Below are 17,074 nucleotides of genomic sequence, written 5' to 3'. Positions count from 1 at the left end.
CTTTTTGTGTCGCCTTCATATGTGAGAGCAAAATGAAGACAACAAATTGGAAAAAGGATTTTGAAAAGTCATGCTGCTAAAAACCTTCTTTAGGAGAAAGGTCAAACCCACCTGATTTTTCAACAGTTCTTTAAGGAACCCAGTTCTACTCAGTTCTCAGGATCCTGGGTCACACAGGCCAGAGGAGAGGGGAAAAAGGAAAAGCAAAGAAGGAAAAGGGAGAGAGAAAAGAGAGAGGGCAGAGAGGCTGGAACTCACCATGCCTGCTGAGTGGTTCCAGGCTGCGACAGTGATGGTGTCTCCTACCCGATTCCGACGGGTAAGCACCTCTGACACAGTGAGGCTACTTTGGGTCCTTCTGGAGGAGGGCTCAGGGGCATCCCCTGAACTTGGTCCTACCCTTCGAGTGCCCTGCTCAAAAAGGTAGGCCCTGGGCTGTTCAAGTTCTGAGAAGTCTGTGGAAGACCTCTGGGTGTAGGCATTGGTACTGGCAGATTCCATGTTTTTACCTATTCGAGTTGGGGGGTCTTCTAAAGATTTCAAGTCTCGCCTACTCTTCCAGGCATTCCGCACAGTAACATGTCTGGCATCTGAGGAGCCCACTTCTGAAGGGGCACTATGGCTTTTCCACCTGATTGTCTCCGCTGGAGGTGCATGGCTATTCCTCTCCACAGGATCCGATGGCTTGATTATAATGCTGCTCCGAGAGACCACTGTTTCTGGCCTGTTCTTCAGGGGCCCATCTGCCATTCTCTCCGCTTCTGCAAGCTGCAGGGTGATGTCATGTTTGTGAATGGAGAGCTCAAAAGGGGAGCTGACATGGTTGCTAAATGATGTGAGCTCTGCCGGCCCCACCTGGATATTGCTGGTGGATGTGTGCCTCTCCCTCAGGGCCTCACCCAGAGCAGCTCTGGGGCTGCTGCTGTCAGAGGGATAGATAGTAATGCTACTTGTCACTTTGTTTGGCCCTGGTTTGGAGACAGGTTTCTGTTTCTCCAACGTAGTCTCTGTTCCAGATCCTCCCATGATTTTTTTCACATCCTTATCAACAATAACAGGTTTGATGATGGCTCTAGATCGCAACGCCTCTCTGGGGCTAAAGGGCCTTTGGCTTTTTACCCCAGCACCATTGGTATCTGGGAACTCCATGGCATTGGTGGAGGCTCTGACAGATTTCACAGATTCATTCTCTATTCCAGCATCTTTATCATTCTCAAACAGGGAGGTTCTAGGTACCCCTCGGGCTTTGGCCTTTTCTCTAGAGTTAGGCTGTGGTTTGGGCTCGGGCTCTGGAGTGATGGTTGTATTTACCAACTTGGCAGTAACAAGAGATGCTATGTCCAAGTCATCATCTGAGTCTGGCTTCTCTCTGCCACTGGATTTGATGACTCGACACCTCAAGGCTTCATGCTGACTGCTGTCTTCCATCACAACTGCTGCAGGTTGATCAACCCCTTCTCTATGTGAGGTTGAAAATCCCTGAAGGATGTTCTCTTGGCTTCTAGAGCTATAAGGATACTTTGATAAAACAGGAGCCTTGGAATTTGAGGAACTGGTATTGGCCTCAAGGCCATTGGCAGCCTTTTTGCCTTTAGAGAACCCTTCTGAGGAGGATCTTCGAGATGAGGCCAGAGCTCCAATGGCCTTAGAAGAGCCAGAGTTTGCAGCGTGAGTTACTTGACTTCCATTGCCAGGTACATGTCCCCTCTTGCCAAAGACAGACTCAGAGGAGGTGTCAGAAGCCTTGTCAGCTCTACCCAATGTGTCACTGGGAACAGATCCGTGGGTGGTGTCACTAAACGTTCGTGTTGTCTTCTCCACTTTTCCCTTCAGTCCGCTCTCGGTGCCCGGCTTGGGAGTCCCCTTCCACGCTTTACTGTGCTCCTGAGCAGCGGGGGGGTAGCGACTCAGCACTGAGGGCTGCTCCCTAGACTTCTTCCCTTCGCTCTGGGAGGATCCGGGTGCAAATCGGTCTTCAGTTTTCTTTGTCTCCTGAGTTCCACTGTCTGTACTCGCCCCCATGTGAGAAGCTTTTGCTGCCCTCCTGTTGGCGAAACTGGGAGAAGAAACCTGCCTGTTGCTCAGAGAACAGTTTTCATTGTTGACAGCAAACTCCCTGTTCCGGAGTCGTTCCCGCTTATGCTGAGGAGACAGTTCCCGTGCTGTGTGCCTGGACGCAGGAGCCTCACTTCCGTGGCCTCTAAACTTAGTCCTCTCATGTCTGCCTTTGCTGGACAGGAAAGCATCTTCCCCTTCTACCTCCCCATTTTCTAACTCTTTCTGTTTCTTGATTTGTAGCTTTATCTCCTCCAGTTGGCTGGCTAATAATTTGTTTTTATTTTGCTCACTTAGGTAATTATCCTGAAGGTCATTATTTTTGGCTTTCATTTTCTTAAGCTCTTCTTCCAACGATTCAAAGTGTTTGATTTGTGTTTTAAGTTTCTCAATCTCCTGGTTAAGGTCTTTGACTTTGTTGTCTTCCTGATTGCGGTTCTTTTCGTTTTCTGATTTGTTTCTTGTTTCATTCTCCACCTGCTTCAGGTAGTCCAGAGCGCCCTTCCTTCTTGATTCTTTGGACGGCAGTGTAGATGAGATGCCATCCTCAATCCGAAGGTCATTTCTTTCCAGATTAGAAGCATTCCTTGTATAATCTCGGTTCATTTTTTTGTTCTGCTCTAGTTTTTGAGTGAGTTCTTTTATCAATTTCTCATTTTCTTTCTCCTTTTCATTCAAGTATTTTCTCTCACTTACAAAGCTCAGAGTTAATGATTTCAGCTTTTCTAACTCTGACGCTAAACTCTGCTCAGTTTTATCCAAGCGGTCCTCAGAAGATTCTAGTTCTTTCACTTTGACTCTGAGCATTTCTAGCTCAGAGGAGATTTTCTTGGTCAGATTTCTCTCCTCATTCAGGCTCAAACACAGCTGGGTACAGTCATTCTTACTCCTGCTGAAGGCCTCTTCCAGCTTCTCTAATTCAGCCATTCGTTTCTGAAGCCGCTCAATCTCAGATTTCAGCTCCCGGGTGAGGTTTTCTTCCTCTTCAAGTTTCTCCTTCATCAGACGACACAGATCCTCTGCTCTCTTAATCTCCTCGTCTTTGCCTTCAATTCTCAGCACCCGCTGGCGCAGCACTTCAATCTCCGCCAACATGCTGGAGTTGCTACCTTCTGCCTGAATCACCTTGTCCTGGAGATCCAGGAGCTCATCCTCTGCTTTCTGGAGGTTTTTTGTGGCTTCCTCCAACTCATCAAGGCGGCGGCTTAGACTCTGTAGCTTAAATCGCAAGTGGCGGCTGGAGGCCGTCTCCTTGTAGCTTGTAAATTCGGCCATGTCTACTGCCAGCCAATGTGGACTCCTAGAGGCATCCAATTCCACTCAAGGGGATGAGAAATGGTTACCTTTCTCTTGGCAACCACAATCTTCTTTGACAGCTGGAGACCATCATCAATCTATGGAAGCAAAGTAGAAAGCACGTCAGTCAGCAAATGTAAAACCTGCATGTTAGCTCCCAGTTATAGAAAAGAGCTCCTATCTGTTCCTGGTGCCTGGATCATAGGAGGGGCTCAAACTCGTTGAATGAATGACAAATAAACCTGCAAGAAAACACTGGTTCTTTATGGCCGATATTGAGTTGATACCTCGTTTCGCCCTAATAAAGAATGTCACCAGTGGCAGCATGGCAAAAAGACGTATAAGAAGCCTCAATTCTCATGGCAGGGTATAGTAACATCATTACCACCTGCAACCTGCATAATCTCAGGAGAGTCATTAACAATGTAAACTGAGCCTCAGTTTTACTTAGTGGTAAAATAGGCATAATGATGTCTACCATATTTCTCCCCAGTGTTGTTCTGAGACAATATGTAGAAGATCTTGGTAACAAAGCAATAAACAAACCTAAGATTATTTAAAAAAAAAAAAAAAAAAAAGATTATCTCTTATGAGCTATTGTGACTTAAAAGTGATACAAATTAACCCATCTGCCTTGCTATAAATGGTGAGCTTCACAATATACTAAAGCAATCTCTCCACGCCCGTTTTCAACATCTCTTCTCCCAAAAGTGTATTTGTAAGTGGAATTCAGGTGTGAGTTGGCCCGACCCAGGCAACAGGCAGCTTCTACAAAATGTATCCTTTGGCACTGTAAGACAAATGTCCCAGATGTTAAGGTTGATATGAAGACTGGTTTGTTTCTTTGAAAGCCATTTCACTAGGGATATATACCAAACATATAATAATACCCCAAGGAAAGAGAGAAAGGGGAAGGTTTAGTTTTTTAATGTAATTTTCTCATTTTTAAAACAGGAGAATGGATTAATAAAGGTATTTTAAACAGCCTTCATAAACAATAAGTCCTACGAAATTAAAAGGCAGACAACAGACTTCCACTTCCACCACTATGGCAAACCAGATAGACTGGAAAACCTCTAATACTATAAAACAGCTAAAAATACTGAATAAAATGTAACAATCACTTAAAATGTATAGTTGATCACACAGAAAGTAAGTGACATTCCAGCTAAAACCAGAAGAAAAGAAGACTAAATGAAAAAGAATAGTAAGTTTAAACTACCACTGAGCTGTCCTTATTAGTGTCTTGCTGATCTCCAGAACCAAGGAGTCTGGGTCCTAACAATCATGCAGGTATAAGAGACAAGAGTCTGGACCCAATAGAGGTGGTAAGTTGAAAATGAGACTTCAGTCCCCAATCTAAAGCAAGGACTATTGGAGAACTACAGCTTCAGGATAACTAGTGAAAAAAGTCACCTCCCTGATACAGGGAGATAACAGGACCTGGGCTCCATTAGGAGTTAAAGGAGGATTATCCCTAGAGAATTTGTCATCTTAGACCTGCTCTCACTTGAATTCAGAGTTCAAATTTATACCACCTGAGTGGTCCAGAACCTATCTGTTCTGAGAAACTAGCATAAAATGGCCATCAGCCTAGTAATATCCCTGGGAAACCTAGCTGAGCAAACAAAAGTACTCTGAAGGGAGCTCCTCTCTACAGAGGTCACACAGGATTCCCACAGATTAAAGTCCAGCTGAACCCAAGCTTATAACTAAAAATTACAAAACACATAAAGATCCATCTTTTACTATAACTGGGCAGAGCAAGTTTATACCAAAAAGAACCAAAGTTACTAAGATTATTGGCTAGAAACCATACAGTAAGTACATTCCAATGTTTAAAGTCATAAAAGAAGGAATGAAAAAACAGGAGAAAGGAACAAGGTGCTATCAACAAAGATCAGAAGATCTGAAAATTAACCACATACAACAGCTACAAATAGAAAAGAGAAATGGCATATTAGAAGCAAAGGAAGATATTAAAAAATAGTGATCAAGAGAGATATGAAATTACAAAAAGCACAGAGTTAAAAAGATGGAAAAGGTAAAAGAGAGGTTAACAGACAGGGGAAATATAAATTAAAAAGGTCCAAAACAAGGAAGTTTAACAGGCAGCCCAAAAGGATAGAATACAGAATGGGGAACAGGCAATATCTGAAGAGCCAACAGGTAAGAATTTTCAAGAGTTGATTAAAGATATGGAACCTCACATTCAGGAAGCAATGTCCCAACAGGAGAAAACTAAATCTGCACCTAGACACATCATAAGGATACAGAAGAAAATACCACAAACAGAAAATCTTTAAAAAGCAAAAAGAAAAAAAAGACCATTGTCTCAGTCCATTTGTACTGCTGTAACAAAATACCTGAGGTAGTAATTTATAAGAACAGAAATTGGTCAGGTGCAGTGGCTCACGCCTGTAATCCCAGCACTTTAGGAGGCCAAGGCAGGAGGATCACTTGAGGTCAGGAGTTCAAGACCAGCCTGACCAACATGATGAAACCCTGTCTCTACTAAAAATACAAAAATTAGCCGGGTGTGGTGGCGCACACCTATAATCCCAGCTACTCGGGAGGCTGAGGCAGGGTAATTGCTTGAACCCGCTGGATGGAGGTCGCAGTGAGCTGAGATCGTGCCACTGCACTCCAGCCTGGTCAACAGGGCAAGACTCCATCTCCAAAAAGAATAGAAATGTATTTCCTCACAGTTCTGGAGCCTGGGAATGTAAGATCAAGGCACCAGCAGGTTTGGTGTCTGCTGAGGGCTCAGTCTCTGCTTCCAAGATGACATCTAGAATGCTGTTTCCTCACAGGGAAGAAGGAATGGAACGAAAACGGTTGAACTCGCTCCCTCAGACCCTTTTTTAAAGGTGCTGATCCCTAATATTACCTCCTTAAAGGTCCTACCTCTTAAAGTTGTTGCACTGGGGGTTAAGTTTCAACACAAATTTTGGAGGAAGCAAAAACATCCCAAACACAAAAACAATCTATAATAACAACTGAACCACTTCTCAGCAGAAACTTTTAAGTAGGTGGCAAGTAGAATGGACTATAGGGGATATGGGTGGGAGCAGGAAGACCAAATAGGAGGCTATTGTAGTAATCCAACCAAAACACAGTTATGGCCTAGATCAGGATGGTGACAATACATGCGTTCCAAGAGCACATGACCAAGACAGTTGAGAAATGGTCAGAATTCTGGCTGTAGGAAGGTACGACCAAAGGATCTGCTCTTAGACTACATGTTAAGCATGAAGCAAAGAAAGGAATTAAGAAGCCGGGTGCAATGACTCATATCTATAATCCCAGCACTTTGAGAAGCTGAGGTGGAGTTCAAGACCAGCCTGGGCACAACACAGTAAGATCCCGTCTCTATAAAAAGGTAAAATAAGATAAAATTAGAAAGTGCAGTGGCATACACCTGTAGTCCCAGCTATTTGGTAGACTGAGGCAAGAAGACTGCTTGAGCCCAGGAGTTTAAGGTTTCAGCGAGCTATGACTGCGCCACTGTACTCCAGCCAGGGTGACAGAGCAAGACCCTATCTCTAAATAAATAAGCAGACAGATAGGTAGGTAGGTAGATAGATAGGTAGGAATTAAGGTAGACTCTAAGGTGGCTGGGCTGAATTTGTAGATGGACAGCATTATCATCAATTCAAATGGAGATGACTGCAGATGGAGCGGTCTGAGAAGGAAGATGAAGAGTTTCATTTGGGACATGTGTATGAGATGTGTATAAGATGTGTAAGGGCCTACTTAAAATTCCTGGTAACGATTTGAAGTGAAACCAATTAACAAAGTTCCATCTTTTTCTCCAGTCTTGTTCAGCTGGTTGAACAGATGAAAGAATAGAGAAACCAGAGTTGGACTGAACCAGGTCGAAGCACTGCATAACAAAGTAAGAGAAGGACAGGAGAGCAGAGGATGTGTGTGAGGGACTTTAAATTCACTCTGTATAGAAGGAGGTGACGAATAGTGAAAATATAATAGAAACTAATGAATTGAAGGGGACTTGAAGGCTTGTTGGAGTAAGGGTACCAGGTACCAGAGGAAATTAAGCCTGAAATATAGAAGACAGAAATCAGAGAGGGACTTCAAGTAATTGAAATCATGGAGGGACTGTAGTTATTGATAATGTCAAAAACGAAGTATAATTATAGGAATCCTGTGGGGGAGTAGGGAGAAGTAGAAAACAAGATCATTGGAAGAGAGAAATAATTGAGAGGTAAAGGTGTTACAAGGGTCACCAGCATGTGAGCACCACAAATTAACAGGAATAATGCTGGAAAGAGTGACGTTAAGACAGAATCTGAAGTTGTTGAGAAGGTAGGGGCAATGACTCAGGGCATCAATAGATGACAGCAACAATAGGGTATTAGGTGATGTTGTCCAGTAAGATTGCATTTAAAACTCACGGATAAGAGTGAAGAAACACAGTCTGAGACATAAGAGAAAAACAGCCACCACTGTAGAGGGAAGAAATGACTCCAACAATGATCCTATGAGAAAGCTCAGGGCAAAAGAAAAACAACTGAAATTGGGCCTGGCGGAGACGCCAAATGCCAATTCTCTCCAAGCCTGATTCTTCTAATGGCTGCACTATAAGCCTAGAGCCACCAGATGGGGCTCAAGCTCAGCTCCTCAAAAACACCAATGCTTGAAGCTGTTGAAAAGACCAAGCCTCCCCCTTCCATTCAGGTCTTGCCCACCCGATTACAGCTCCCTGTCCATCACTTGGTTTTTCTGGGTACATCTTTCTCTGTCCTCTCATCTTTGCCTCTTTTGGTCCCCCTTCTCCTTTCCCCAGCCTACCTGCTTCCTCATTCTCAAAAACATAGAGGGAAAAAACCTTCTATGTTTATGTTTTTAGAAGGAAACCTTTTCCCTTTTAAAAACTCTTGCCTTTGGCCTTCTGCCCAGTGGTACAATTAAAACCTTGTCAATTTATATACAGTGTTGGTTTGGAGGGACTTAACTAAGTTTAGACCACATACCAATTTTAAATGAGTGTATGATACAAAGGATCTGTGTTCCCATCATAGTCACTGGAAGACAAATGATATATGATGCATCTATAAAGTGCTTTAAAACAGCATATCGTCATAAATACGCTTAAACCATTAAATTGTATATTTTAAAGAGATAAACTTCACGATACATAAAGCATATCTCAATAAAGCTGTTAAAGAAAACCCAGCTTATCCTCAAACTGTAGCATTCTCTCAGCACATCTTATTTATACTAGCTTATACTATAGTTTTCACAATCTCTTTTTCAAAAGAAGGAAACGTTAAACTTTAGTATAGCCCCATCTATAAATTATCATAATTCTGAATTAGGAGAGTCTGGGAATTATACCACTGTTTTATTTATTTGGTGTTTAGTGCCAATTTTGTATGTTCTAGTCAAGACTCTGGATGATATCAACCAACCAGTACAGGCAATGAAAAAGCTAAACCCAGTAAATATGCAGCAAATACTTACTGGACACATACAGAGAAAGCAGGTATTACACATCACTACTTAAAACCCTCTAAAGGTCCTGGCTACTGTTAGGATAGTCCAAATTCCCCATGATGGCACCCAAAGCCCTTCATGATCTGGCCCCGCCAGCCTCTTCATCTACATCCTCGCCCTCCCTCTTCCCTCTGGGCCCTCACTAGTTTGATTCCTTCTCATTTCTTCAGATCCCATCTTAGACAAGGCATCCTTCTGGAAAATTCTGGAGTGCCTTCTTCAAACCCCAGGCCAGAATCAGGGCCTGTCTTTTTCGATTTCACAGTCTGCTGTATGGTTCCCACCACAGAACCTATCACACTCTATTGAAGCTTTATTTACTCAATTCTTCTCTTCAACTTGTGTCACCACTATATTCTCAGTACCCAGCAGAGAGCCTAGAACACAGTGAATGCTGAAAATTCCATGAATTTGACTGATGAGTGAGTCTCCTAATTTTCAAATAGCTTGTCAGTCCCTTGGCAATGACCATTAACAGAAAACAATAAGAATGACCATGATCTAATCACGGATTACAAAGGAGAAAACAGATGGCAAGAGTGAACAGACAGCACAGACTCTCAGGCCCTGTCGTAATGCTCTGAAGGATCTCATCCCTAGCCCTGTGCCACCTGCACAATGTCTCAACCACAATACTCTCCCCTTGACCTGCTGGGAAGTCCTTTCTTGCAGGTCTATGCCACACAAACAGGACACAGATATCAAAAAACCACAGCACTCACAGGATGTCCAGCTCCAGTTATTGGACCAAGTGTTGCAGAAGTAGTAGAAAACATTTCTGGATCTTCCTCCACTCCTCAGAATGAGATTTCAGAGTCAGAAGGTAGCTAAAGATCATTTAGTCAACTGGTTTTCAAACTAGACTCAGCAAATCCCCTTGGGGTCATTTAGGGGAAAGAGGGCCGGGGAGATATTTTGAGCAGGCTGAACTCCAGGCTCCTTTCCACTTACTCAACCAAAGCAACTGATTTTAGCTTCTTACCATATTGGGCTTCCCCTATATGACTTTATTAAATAAAGAGATCTACATAGCTTTTATTTAAAATAAAATCACTTACTTCATCCAATCCCCTTAATTTAGAAACAAGGAAATGGACTCAGAAGTAAATTCTGTGCTTTCTCCAACAGTTTAGCAAGGTCAAGGACTTCAGTCTCCTGACTATATTCAGGATTCTTCCCATTATGCAAAATCACCTCCTTATAAACTCTTAAGCATTTTTACAAAATGAGGAGTTCTGAGCACTACTCTATAAACAAACTAACAATGACAAAAGAGTATAAAGGAATAAATAAGTACAACCACAAATAGGGCACTACTATACTACAGGCAATACTAAGTACCTTATATACATGATTTCTGCAGGAATCCCAGATCTACCGTTTACTTTACATGTTCTTACATTACTCCATGGAGGTTTCCCTCAGTGTCTACACAAACACAATACGGTAATCCCTGGGCGTGTAAAATGCTTAGCACAACACCTTGCACATAAGTCACAACAAACAGTACCTAGTATTCCTCTATTCAGCTTTCACAATAACCTTATGGGGCAGGGACTCTCAAATTTTCCCAAAGTACACGGCTAGCAAGGATAGAGCAAATCTAGGTCCAATTCCAAAGTTTATATTCTTTTAAGAATACTATACTGTTTGGCCAAGTCACTGACTTTCTCTATGCTTTAGTTCCTCTGAAGAAATAAAAGAATATCAACTCAACTACCTTAGAGCAACACTATGCAATAAAGTTAGCAAAAACACTTTGAAAAGTCCTGTGCATACCTAAAGTACGTTTCATCAGGGAGAATCCTCCTAAAAATAGTGATTCACTAAGATCATCCTTTCTCCCCAGAGTAAACAAGGAACTCGACTGAAAATGGGGTTAGGAGGTTACTTATCTCTGACCTTTTGGCCCTAAGCAAGTAAGAAATGCTTTGCTGCCTCCCAGATCATCCAAAAGCAAAGTACGCCTCTCTTCCTACTGTCTCCCTTACTCTCTGTTAAGTATGTTTATCCAGGCAAAATTCATTTATTTAGCAGACACTTAGAGAACACCTATGATGCACCCAACATTTTGCCAAGATAAGTAGAAAACCTTACCTTTGCCTGAAGTCTTCCCTGACCATCTTACATAAGATAGCACCCACCCTTTTGCGTCCCGTCTTCTATCCTGCTTTTCTTTTTTTCCTTAGCATATTGTACTATCATACATATACATCGGAAGCTCAGAAGAAGTAATTAAATGTGCCTAAGGGTGGGGTCTGAGAAGGAAATTGTTTATATTAAATCTTGGAAAATCATAGGAAGGTTTTTACAAAGGGAAGGACAGTCTCACTTTTTCATGCCAACTTCCCCTACATTAGTACCTGGCTCAGTTCTAATTCATGCTAGCAAGATACAGCGCCAACTGTCTCTCATTCAGGGCTCTTTCTATCAAAGTTCCTGAACCCAGCTCCAAGTGGCCCCATCCAGCATTTTGGAGGGTGGCTCTTCTTCCTGTCCTGGCAGATCAGGAAGGTCTGAAATAGAACATAATCAGGCCTGCCCTGCCCCTTCTCCTAACACAGCTGCCATGATTCACTTCCTGTTCCCAATAGTCATTTAAAGAGGGGTCGGCAAACTTTTTTTTTAAAGTTTGACAGTATACATGTAAGTATGCAAACTTAGTTTGAGAGTAAATATTTTAGGCTTTATAGGATCTAAGGTTTCTATTCCAGCTACTGAACCCTGACAATGTAGTGATGAAGCAACCACATACATACTGTACAGAAGTGGATGAACATAACTATGTTTCAATTAAACTTGACTTACAAAAACAGGCAGTGGGCAGGGCATGGCAGCTCACGCCTGTAATCCCAGCACTTTGGGAGGATATGGGGGGAGGACTGCTTGAGGCCAGGAGTTCAAGGCCAGTCTTAGCAATACTGCAAGACTCTGTCTCTATTTAAATAAATTATTAAAAATTTAAAAAGCAAAAAGACAGTGGGCCTGTCTGCCAGAATTTGCCAATCTCTGATCTAAAGGATAATGGGAGCAATTTATTTTTTATTTTTTATTTTTTTGAGACAGGGTCTACCAGGCTGTAATGCAGTGGAGCAACCACGCTCACTGCAGCTTCCACCTCCTAGCCTGAAGCAATCCTCCCACCTCAGCCTCCCAAGCAGCTGGGACTACGGGCACACGCCACCATGCCTGGCTAATTTTTCTTTTTTTTTTTTTTTTTTCTTTTTTTTTGGAGAGAGGGGGTCTCTATGCTGACCACGCTGGTCCCAAAATCCTGGACTCAAGCCATCCTCCCACTTTGCCCTTCAAGCCTTCTAAAGTACTGGGATTACAGATGCGAGCCACTGGCCCTGGCCAAGAGCTATTTTCAAGCAGCTTCCTCCTGACCACTTGTAGTTACCTGTTTTAAAATCTTAGGCTGTCTAAGTCTCACCATCAAATTCTTGCACATTTCTATTTAATTACAGGGCTTACATTATTTTTCCCAGAATCACAAATTCATGTAATTTGGATATGCAAACTCAAGAGTTAGGAACCCAGCTAGCATATAGAGATTCTTCATGTTGGAAAGGATTTAGAGATCATCTAGTCCAACCTCCCACTCAATGCAGACGTTATCTAGCAAGTAGTCACTCAGCTTCCGTTCAAACACTTCTAATGACAGGAATGACAGTCACTTCCTCCCAAGACAACTCACTCCATCTTTGGACATCTCTAAGGTAAGATACCCTACTTATTTTTCTTCTTGGCACATTTAACCACCTGATTACTTGTAAATTTATTTACACTGATTCTTCTTACCATAAAGTAGGAATGTGTGACATCAGAAGCATAGATTTTTGTGTTTGTGATTTTTTACTGCTGTATCCCCCGCCCCTTGAACAGTGCCTAGTACATAAAGAGTATAAAATAGTTGTTTATTGGGAAGGAGGGAGGGAGAAAGAGAGGGAGAGAGGGAAGGAGGGAGGGAGTGAACAAGCTAACAAAACAATGCTGCATTTGGGGAATTTAATTCAGCGTGGCTGACACCAGAGACACAAGGGGAAGAGCAATTAACTGGTAAGGTTTGGGTGGTAGGTTTGAGGCCCCTGAAATGTTACAGCAAGTGCAGAGGCTGAGGGTGTACTGTTTGAGGAACATTCCCTTATCTCCTTTCCTTCCAAGCCCCCCCAACCCACAGCCATTCCAACAGTAAACATCTTTTTTTTTTTTGAGACGGAGTCTCACTCTGTCGCCCAGGCTGGAGTGCAGTGGCGCGATCTCGGCTCACTGCAAGCTCCGCCTCCCGGGTTCACGCCATTCTCCTGCCTCAGCCTCCCGAGTAGCTGGGACTACAGGCGCCCACAACCGCGCCCGGCTAATTTTTTGTATTTTTAGTAGAGACGGGGTTTCACCGTGGTCTCGATCTCCTGACCTTGTGATCCGCCCGCCTCGGCCTCCCAAAGCGCTGGGATTACAGGCGTGAGCCACCGCGCCCGGCCTTTTTTTTTTTTTTTGAGACAGAATCTTGTTCCATCATCCAGGCTGGAGTGAAGTGGCACGATCTCAGCTCACTGCAACCTTCACTTCCTGGGTTCAAGCAATTCTCGAGAACTGCCTCAGCCTTCCGAGTAGCTGGGATTACAGGTGTGCGCCACCACATCCAGCTAATTTTTCTATTTTTACTAGAGATGGGGTTTCACTATGTTGTCAACACTGGTCTTGAACTCCTGACCTCAAGTGATCCGCCTGCCTTGGCCTCCCAAAGTGCTGGGATTACAGGTGTGAGCCACCACGCCTGGCCCAATGGTAAACATCTTTCAATGCATCTGTTCTCTGGGACTTCCTTTTCAAAACATCCTTCCCCACAAGAGAAATGCACCATCCTAAATTCTGTAGATGCTTCTATCACTATACCCACGATATTTAAAATATCTGTCATTCCTCTGCTGGGCTCTGAGAGCAGGGACTGTGTTATCTTCATTTTTCAGTCCTGGGCACTGAATACAGTGACAGGGGCAAGGTAGGAACCTTGTAAATGTTTTGTAAATAAATTAATGTAATAGTTTTATTATATTCCGTACTGGCCAAATTTACATAAAGGGGACTATTTTCAGATCTAGGCACTACATTCTAGGAAAGATGATTAGCCTTTATGCCAAAGGCTGAAATGCAAGTGCCAAAGAGATCAGGCCAATGATTTAAATGAGTTCAAGGGCCTAGAAGGACTACAGCTAAGAGGGGTTATGCCCTCCTTTTATATATAATCTCTTAAATGTAGCCAATGAATTCAGATTTTAAAAAAGAGAAAATAAAAAGAATACCACTGTATAGTCCTCCAAAACACACATGCCTGCAAGTGGAAATGGGAAGCAAATCTGCAACCTGTATTGGACAAAGGGATTAAGTAAGGGAGTAACACAATCAGAAATGCAGTTTTTTAAAAGACCATTCTAGCAGGATAAACTAGGGTGCTATTGTAATAGTCAAGGCAAGAGATGGGATAAGGGCCTGAACCAGGACAGTTCAAATGGAGTAAGAGGGTGGGACAGATGAAAGATGACCTGGTCTGCCCAGTTCTCATAACGAAGTCCAAGATTGCATGAACTAATCTGGCAGCCACAGTACCAGTTTGTAGATTCATACTTGTTTTGTTTCCAAATAAACTGTTAAATCTCATTTTTAATAACCGAAATATGGGGTTTAATTGTTTTGCAGGCAATGCGATACAATGATTAAAGTTTACGAACTCTGAAGCCAGGTAGCCTAAGTTCAAACTCTGACTTTACTAGCTACTAGCTGTGTGACCTTGGATAAGTCATTTGACTTCTCTATGCTTCAATACCTGTAAGGTTATGGTATGTGTAAATGAGTTAACGCAAGAATTGCTTAGACTAGTACCTGGTCCACAGTAAGTGTCATGTAAGTTTCAGCTTAAATTATTATTTATTATTTCTGGATTTCAACTTCTTAGTTTTAATCCCTTGACTAAATATTCTCTACACTGTCCAGCCTGCAAGCATTCACTATGTAAGTCTCATAGGCATGTCTTTTCTATATCTTCATCCAAATTGATGTTCAAAAACAAAATATAACCAAAAACAGCCCTGACAGCCCTGTAGAATGTCACTAAAAACACCTCATATAGACTAACACCGATCTACTACAATTCCTGAGTGCAATTATTCAGCAAGCTCCAAAGCCAGGTCAAATTTTTTTTTTTGTCTTGGGATCACATGAGAAAACATTAAATACCTAATTTTAGCACTTAAGAAACATCACCTTTGTAGCACATTCCAATCCTCCAGCAACCTAGGAATCTTTCCAAAAATGAAATGCGCTGATATATACCAAACTGCTATATGGTAATTATTTCTGGATAATGTGCTTTTTTTCTGTTTTTGCTTATGTCTATTCTCTAATATTTTTATACTTAACTTGGACCAATCATTTAAATAAAATCATGGCAAGGCTTAAAGAAAAAAAAGAATTGTTATCAGCTAGCATGATTTATTCTTAATGAATACAAGCTGGCTTCTAGGGGTCACTGTTGTTCTCATTCTTTGATCAATCAATTTTAGAATTTTACCCGAGATCACTGTCAAGTTTCCAATGACATCCTTAAACTCATGTGACCCAGAGGTTAACTCCAAATAAATCAAACATCTCAGATGGGCACAGTGGCTCATGCCCATAATCATAGAGCACTTTGGGAGGCTGAGGCAGGCAGACAGCTTGAGCCCAGGAGTTCGAGACCAGCCTCGGCAACATGACGAAACTCTTTCTCTACAAAAAATACAAAAATTAGCTGGGCATGGTGGCATGTGCCTGTAGTCCCAACTTCTCAGGAGGCTGAGACGGGAGGATCAACCGAGCCTGGGAGGTCAAAGCTACACTGAGCTGAGATCACACCACTATACTCCAGCCTGTGTGACAGAGTGTGAGACCGTCTCAAAAAACAAAGACAAAAATTAAAAAAAAAAAATCAAACATGTCTACGGGGAGAATTAAAATTTGAGAGCCTTCAAAATATGTCTAGAATCCATTGCTTTCTGGTTAGCCACCACTACCACCCAGGTCCAACCTACCATCATCCCTGCCCTGGACTACTGATTACTGCAAAAGCTTCCTAACTTGTCTCCCTGCTCCCATCACTGTCCATCCTTCCCCACCCTCCACAGTCTGTTCTCCCACAACAACCAGAGGAGGCCTTTTAAAACATCAGTCAGATCAAGTCACTCCTCTGCTCTAAACTCTCTAGTGCACCTCACTTAGAATACAATGCACTCCAAAGGTGTCACATGGCTAAGGCCCTGTAAGATCTAGGTCCCATCACTCATCTGCTGCTCCTTCCCTACAGACTCCACTCCAGCCACACGGCCTCCTTATGGGTCCTTATACATGACCAGTTACACTCATCTCATCCCTCACAGATTTTATACCTGCTGTTCCCTCTGCCTAGGATGCTTTTCCTTCCCCCAGATATCTCCCTGGCTGGACTCCTCACTTCTTTTAGATCTTAGCTTAAAATATCACCTCATCAGAGGCCTTCCTTGATTGCTATACACAAAGAAGCAATCCCTCAGCTCCCTACCACTATCACCTTACGCTGCTTTTTGTCTTCTTAGCATGTACAATCTAGTGGATGTTATCTATTTACCTGTTTATTTATTTATATCTAATTATTCATTTTTATCTGTTTCTACCCATTAGAATACAATCCTTCAGAGCAAGGACTTTTTCTATTTTGTTTAATGCTGTATACTTGGTTCCAATAACTAAGGCATGTAGTAAGTGGTCAATTTTTTTTTGTCATCAGAACATTAGCCCCAGTATATAGCAAAATATTTTATGCATAATAGGTATGTGTAGGCTGGGCGCAGTGGCTCACACTTGTAATCTCAGCACTTTGGGAGGCCGAGGTGGGCAAATCACCTGAGGTCAGGAGTTCAAGACCAGCCTGGCCAACACGGTGAAACCCTGTCTGTACGAAAACTACAAAAATTAGCCGGGCGTGGTGGCATACACCTGTAATCCCAGCTACTCGGGAGGCTGAGACAGGAGAATCGCTTGGGCCCAGGAGGCGAAGGTTTGCAGTGGCAGTGAGCCAAGTTCGCCAGTGCACTCCGGACAGGGCAACAGAGCAAGACTCCGTCTCAAAAAATAAAAAAATTAAAAATAGGTATTTGTAATAAGTTTTATGAATAAAATGGTTGTTCTCCCCAAA

At 42.6% G+C, this 17,074-nt stretch overlaps 1 protein-coding gene across 16 annotated transcripts in view; it reads right to left on the bottom strand.

Annotated features, from left to right (window-relative positions):
* Window positions 1-17,074, bottom strand: part of LUZP1 (leucine zipper protein 1) — a 96,690-nt gene that overhangs the window by 6,030 nt on the left and 73,586 nt on the right. For all 16 annotated transcript variants that reach the window (XM_077970198.1, XM_015130524.3, XM_077970218.1 and 13 more), the window contains one exon: window positions 259-3,449. In XM_077970198.1, coding sequence (XP_077826324.1) covers window positions 259-3,330 — 3,072 coding nt within the window. In that variant the 5' untranslated portion in view covers window positions 3,331-3,449. The remainder of the gene's footprint in view (window positions 1-258; window positions 3,450-17,074) is intronic.

Source organism: Macaca mulatta, chromosome 1 (assembly GCF_049350105.2).
Source record: "Macaca mulatta isolate MMU2019108-1 chromosome 1, T2T-MMU8v2.0, whole genome shotgun sequence".
Lineage (NCBI taxonomy): Eukaryota > Metazoa > Chordata > Mammalia > Primates > Cercopithecidae > Macaca > Macaca mulatta.
Note: the sequence above shows the minus strand (reverse complement) of the source record. Positions and strands in the feature narration are given on the sequence as shown.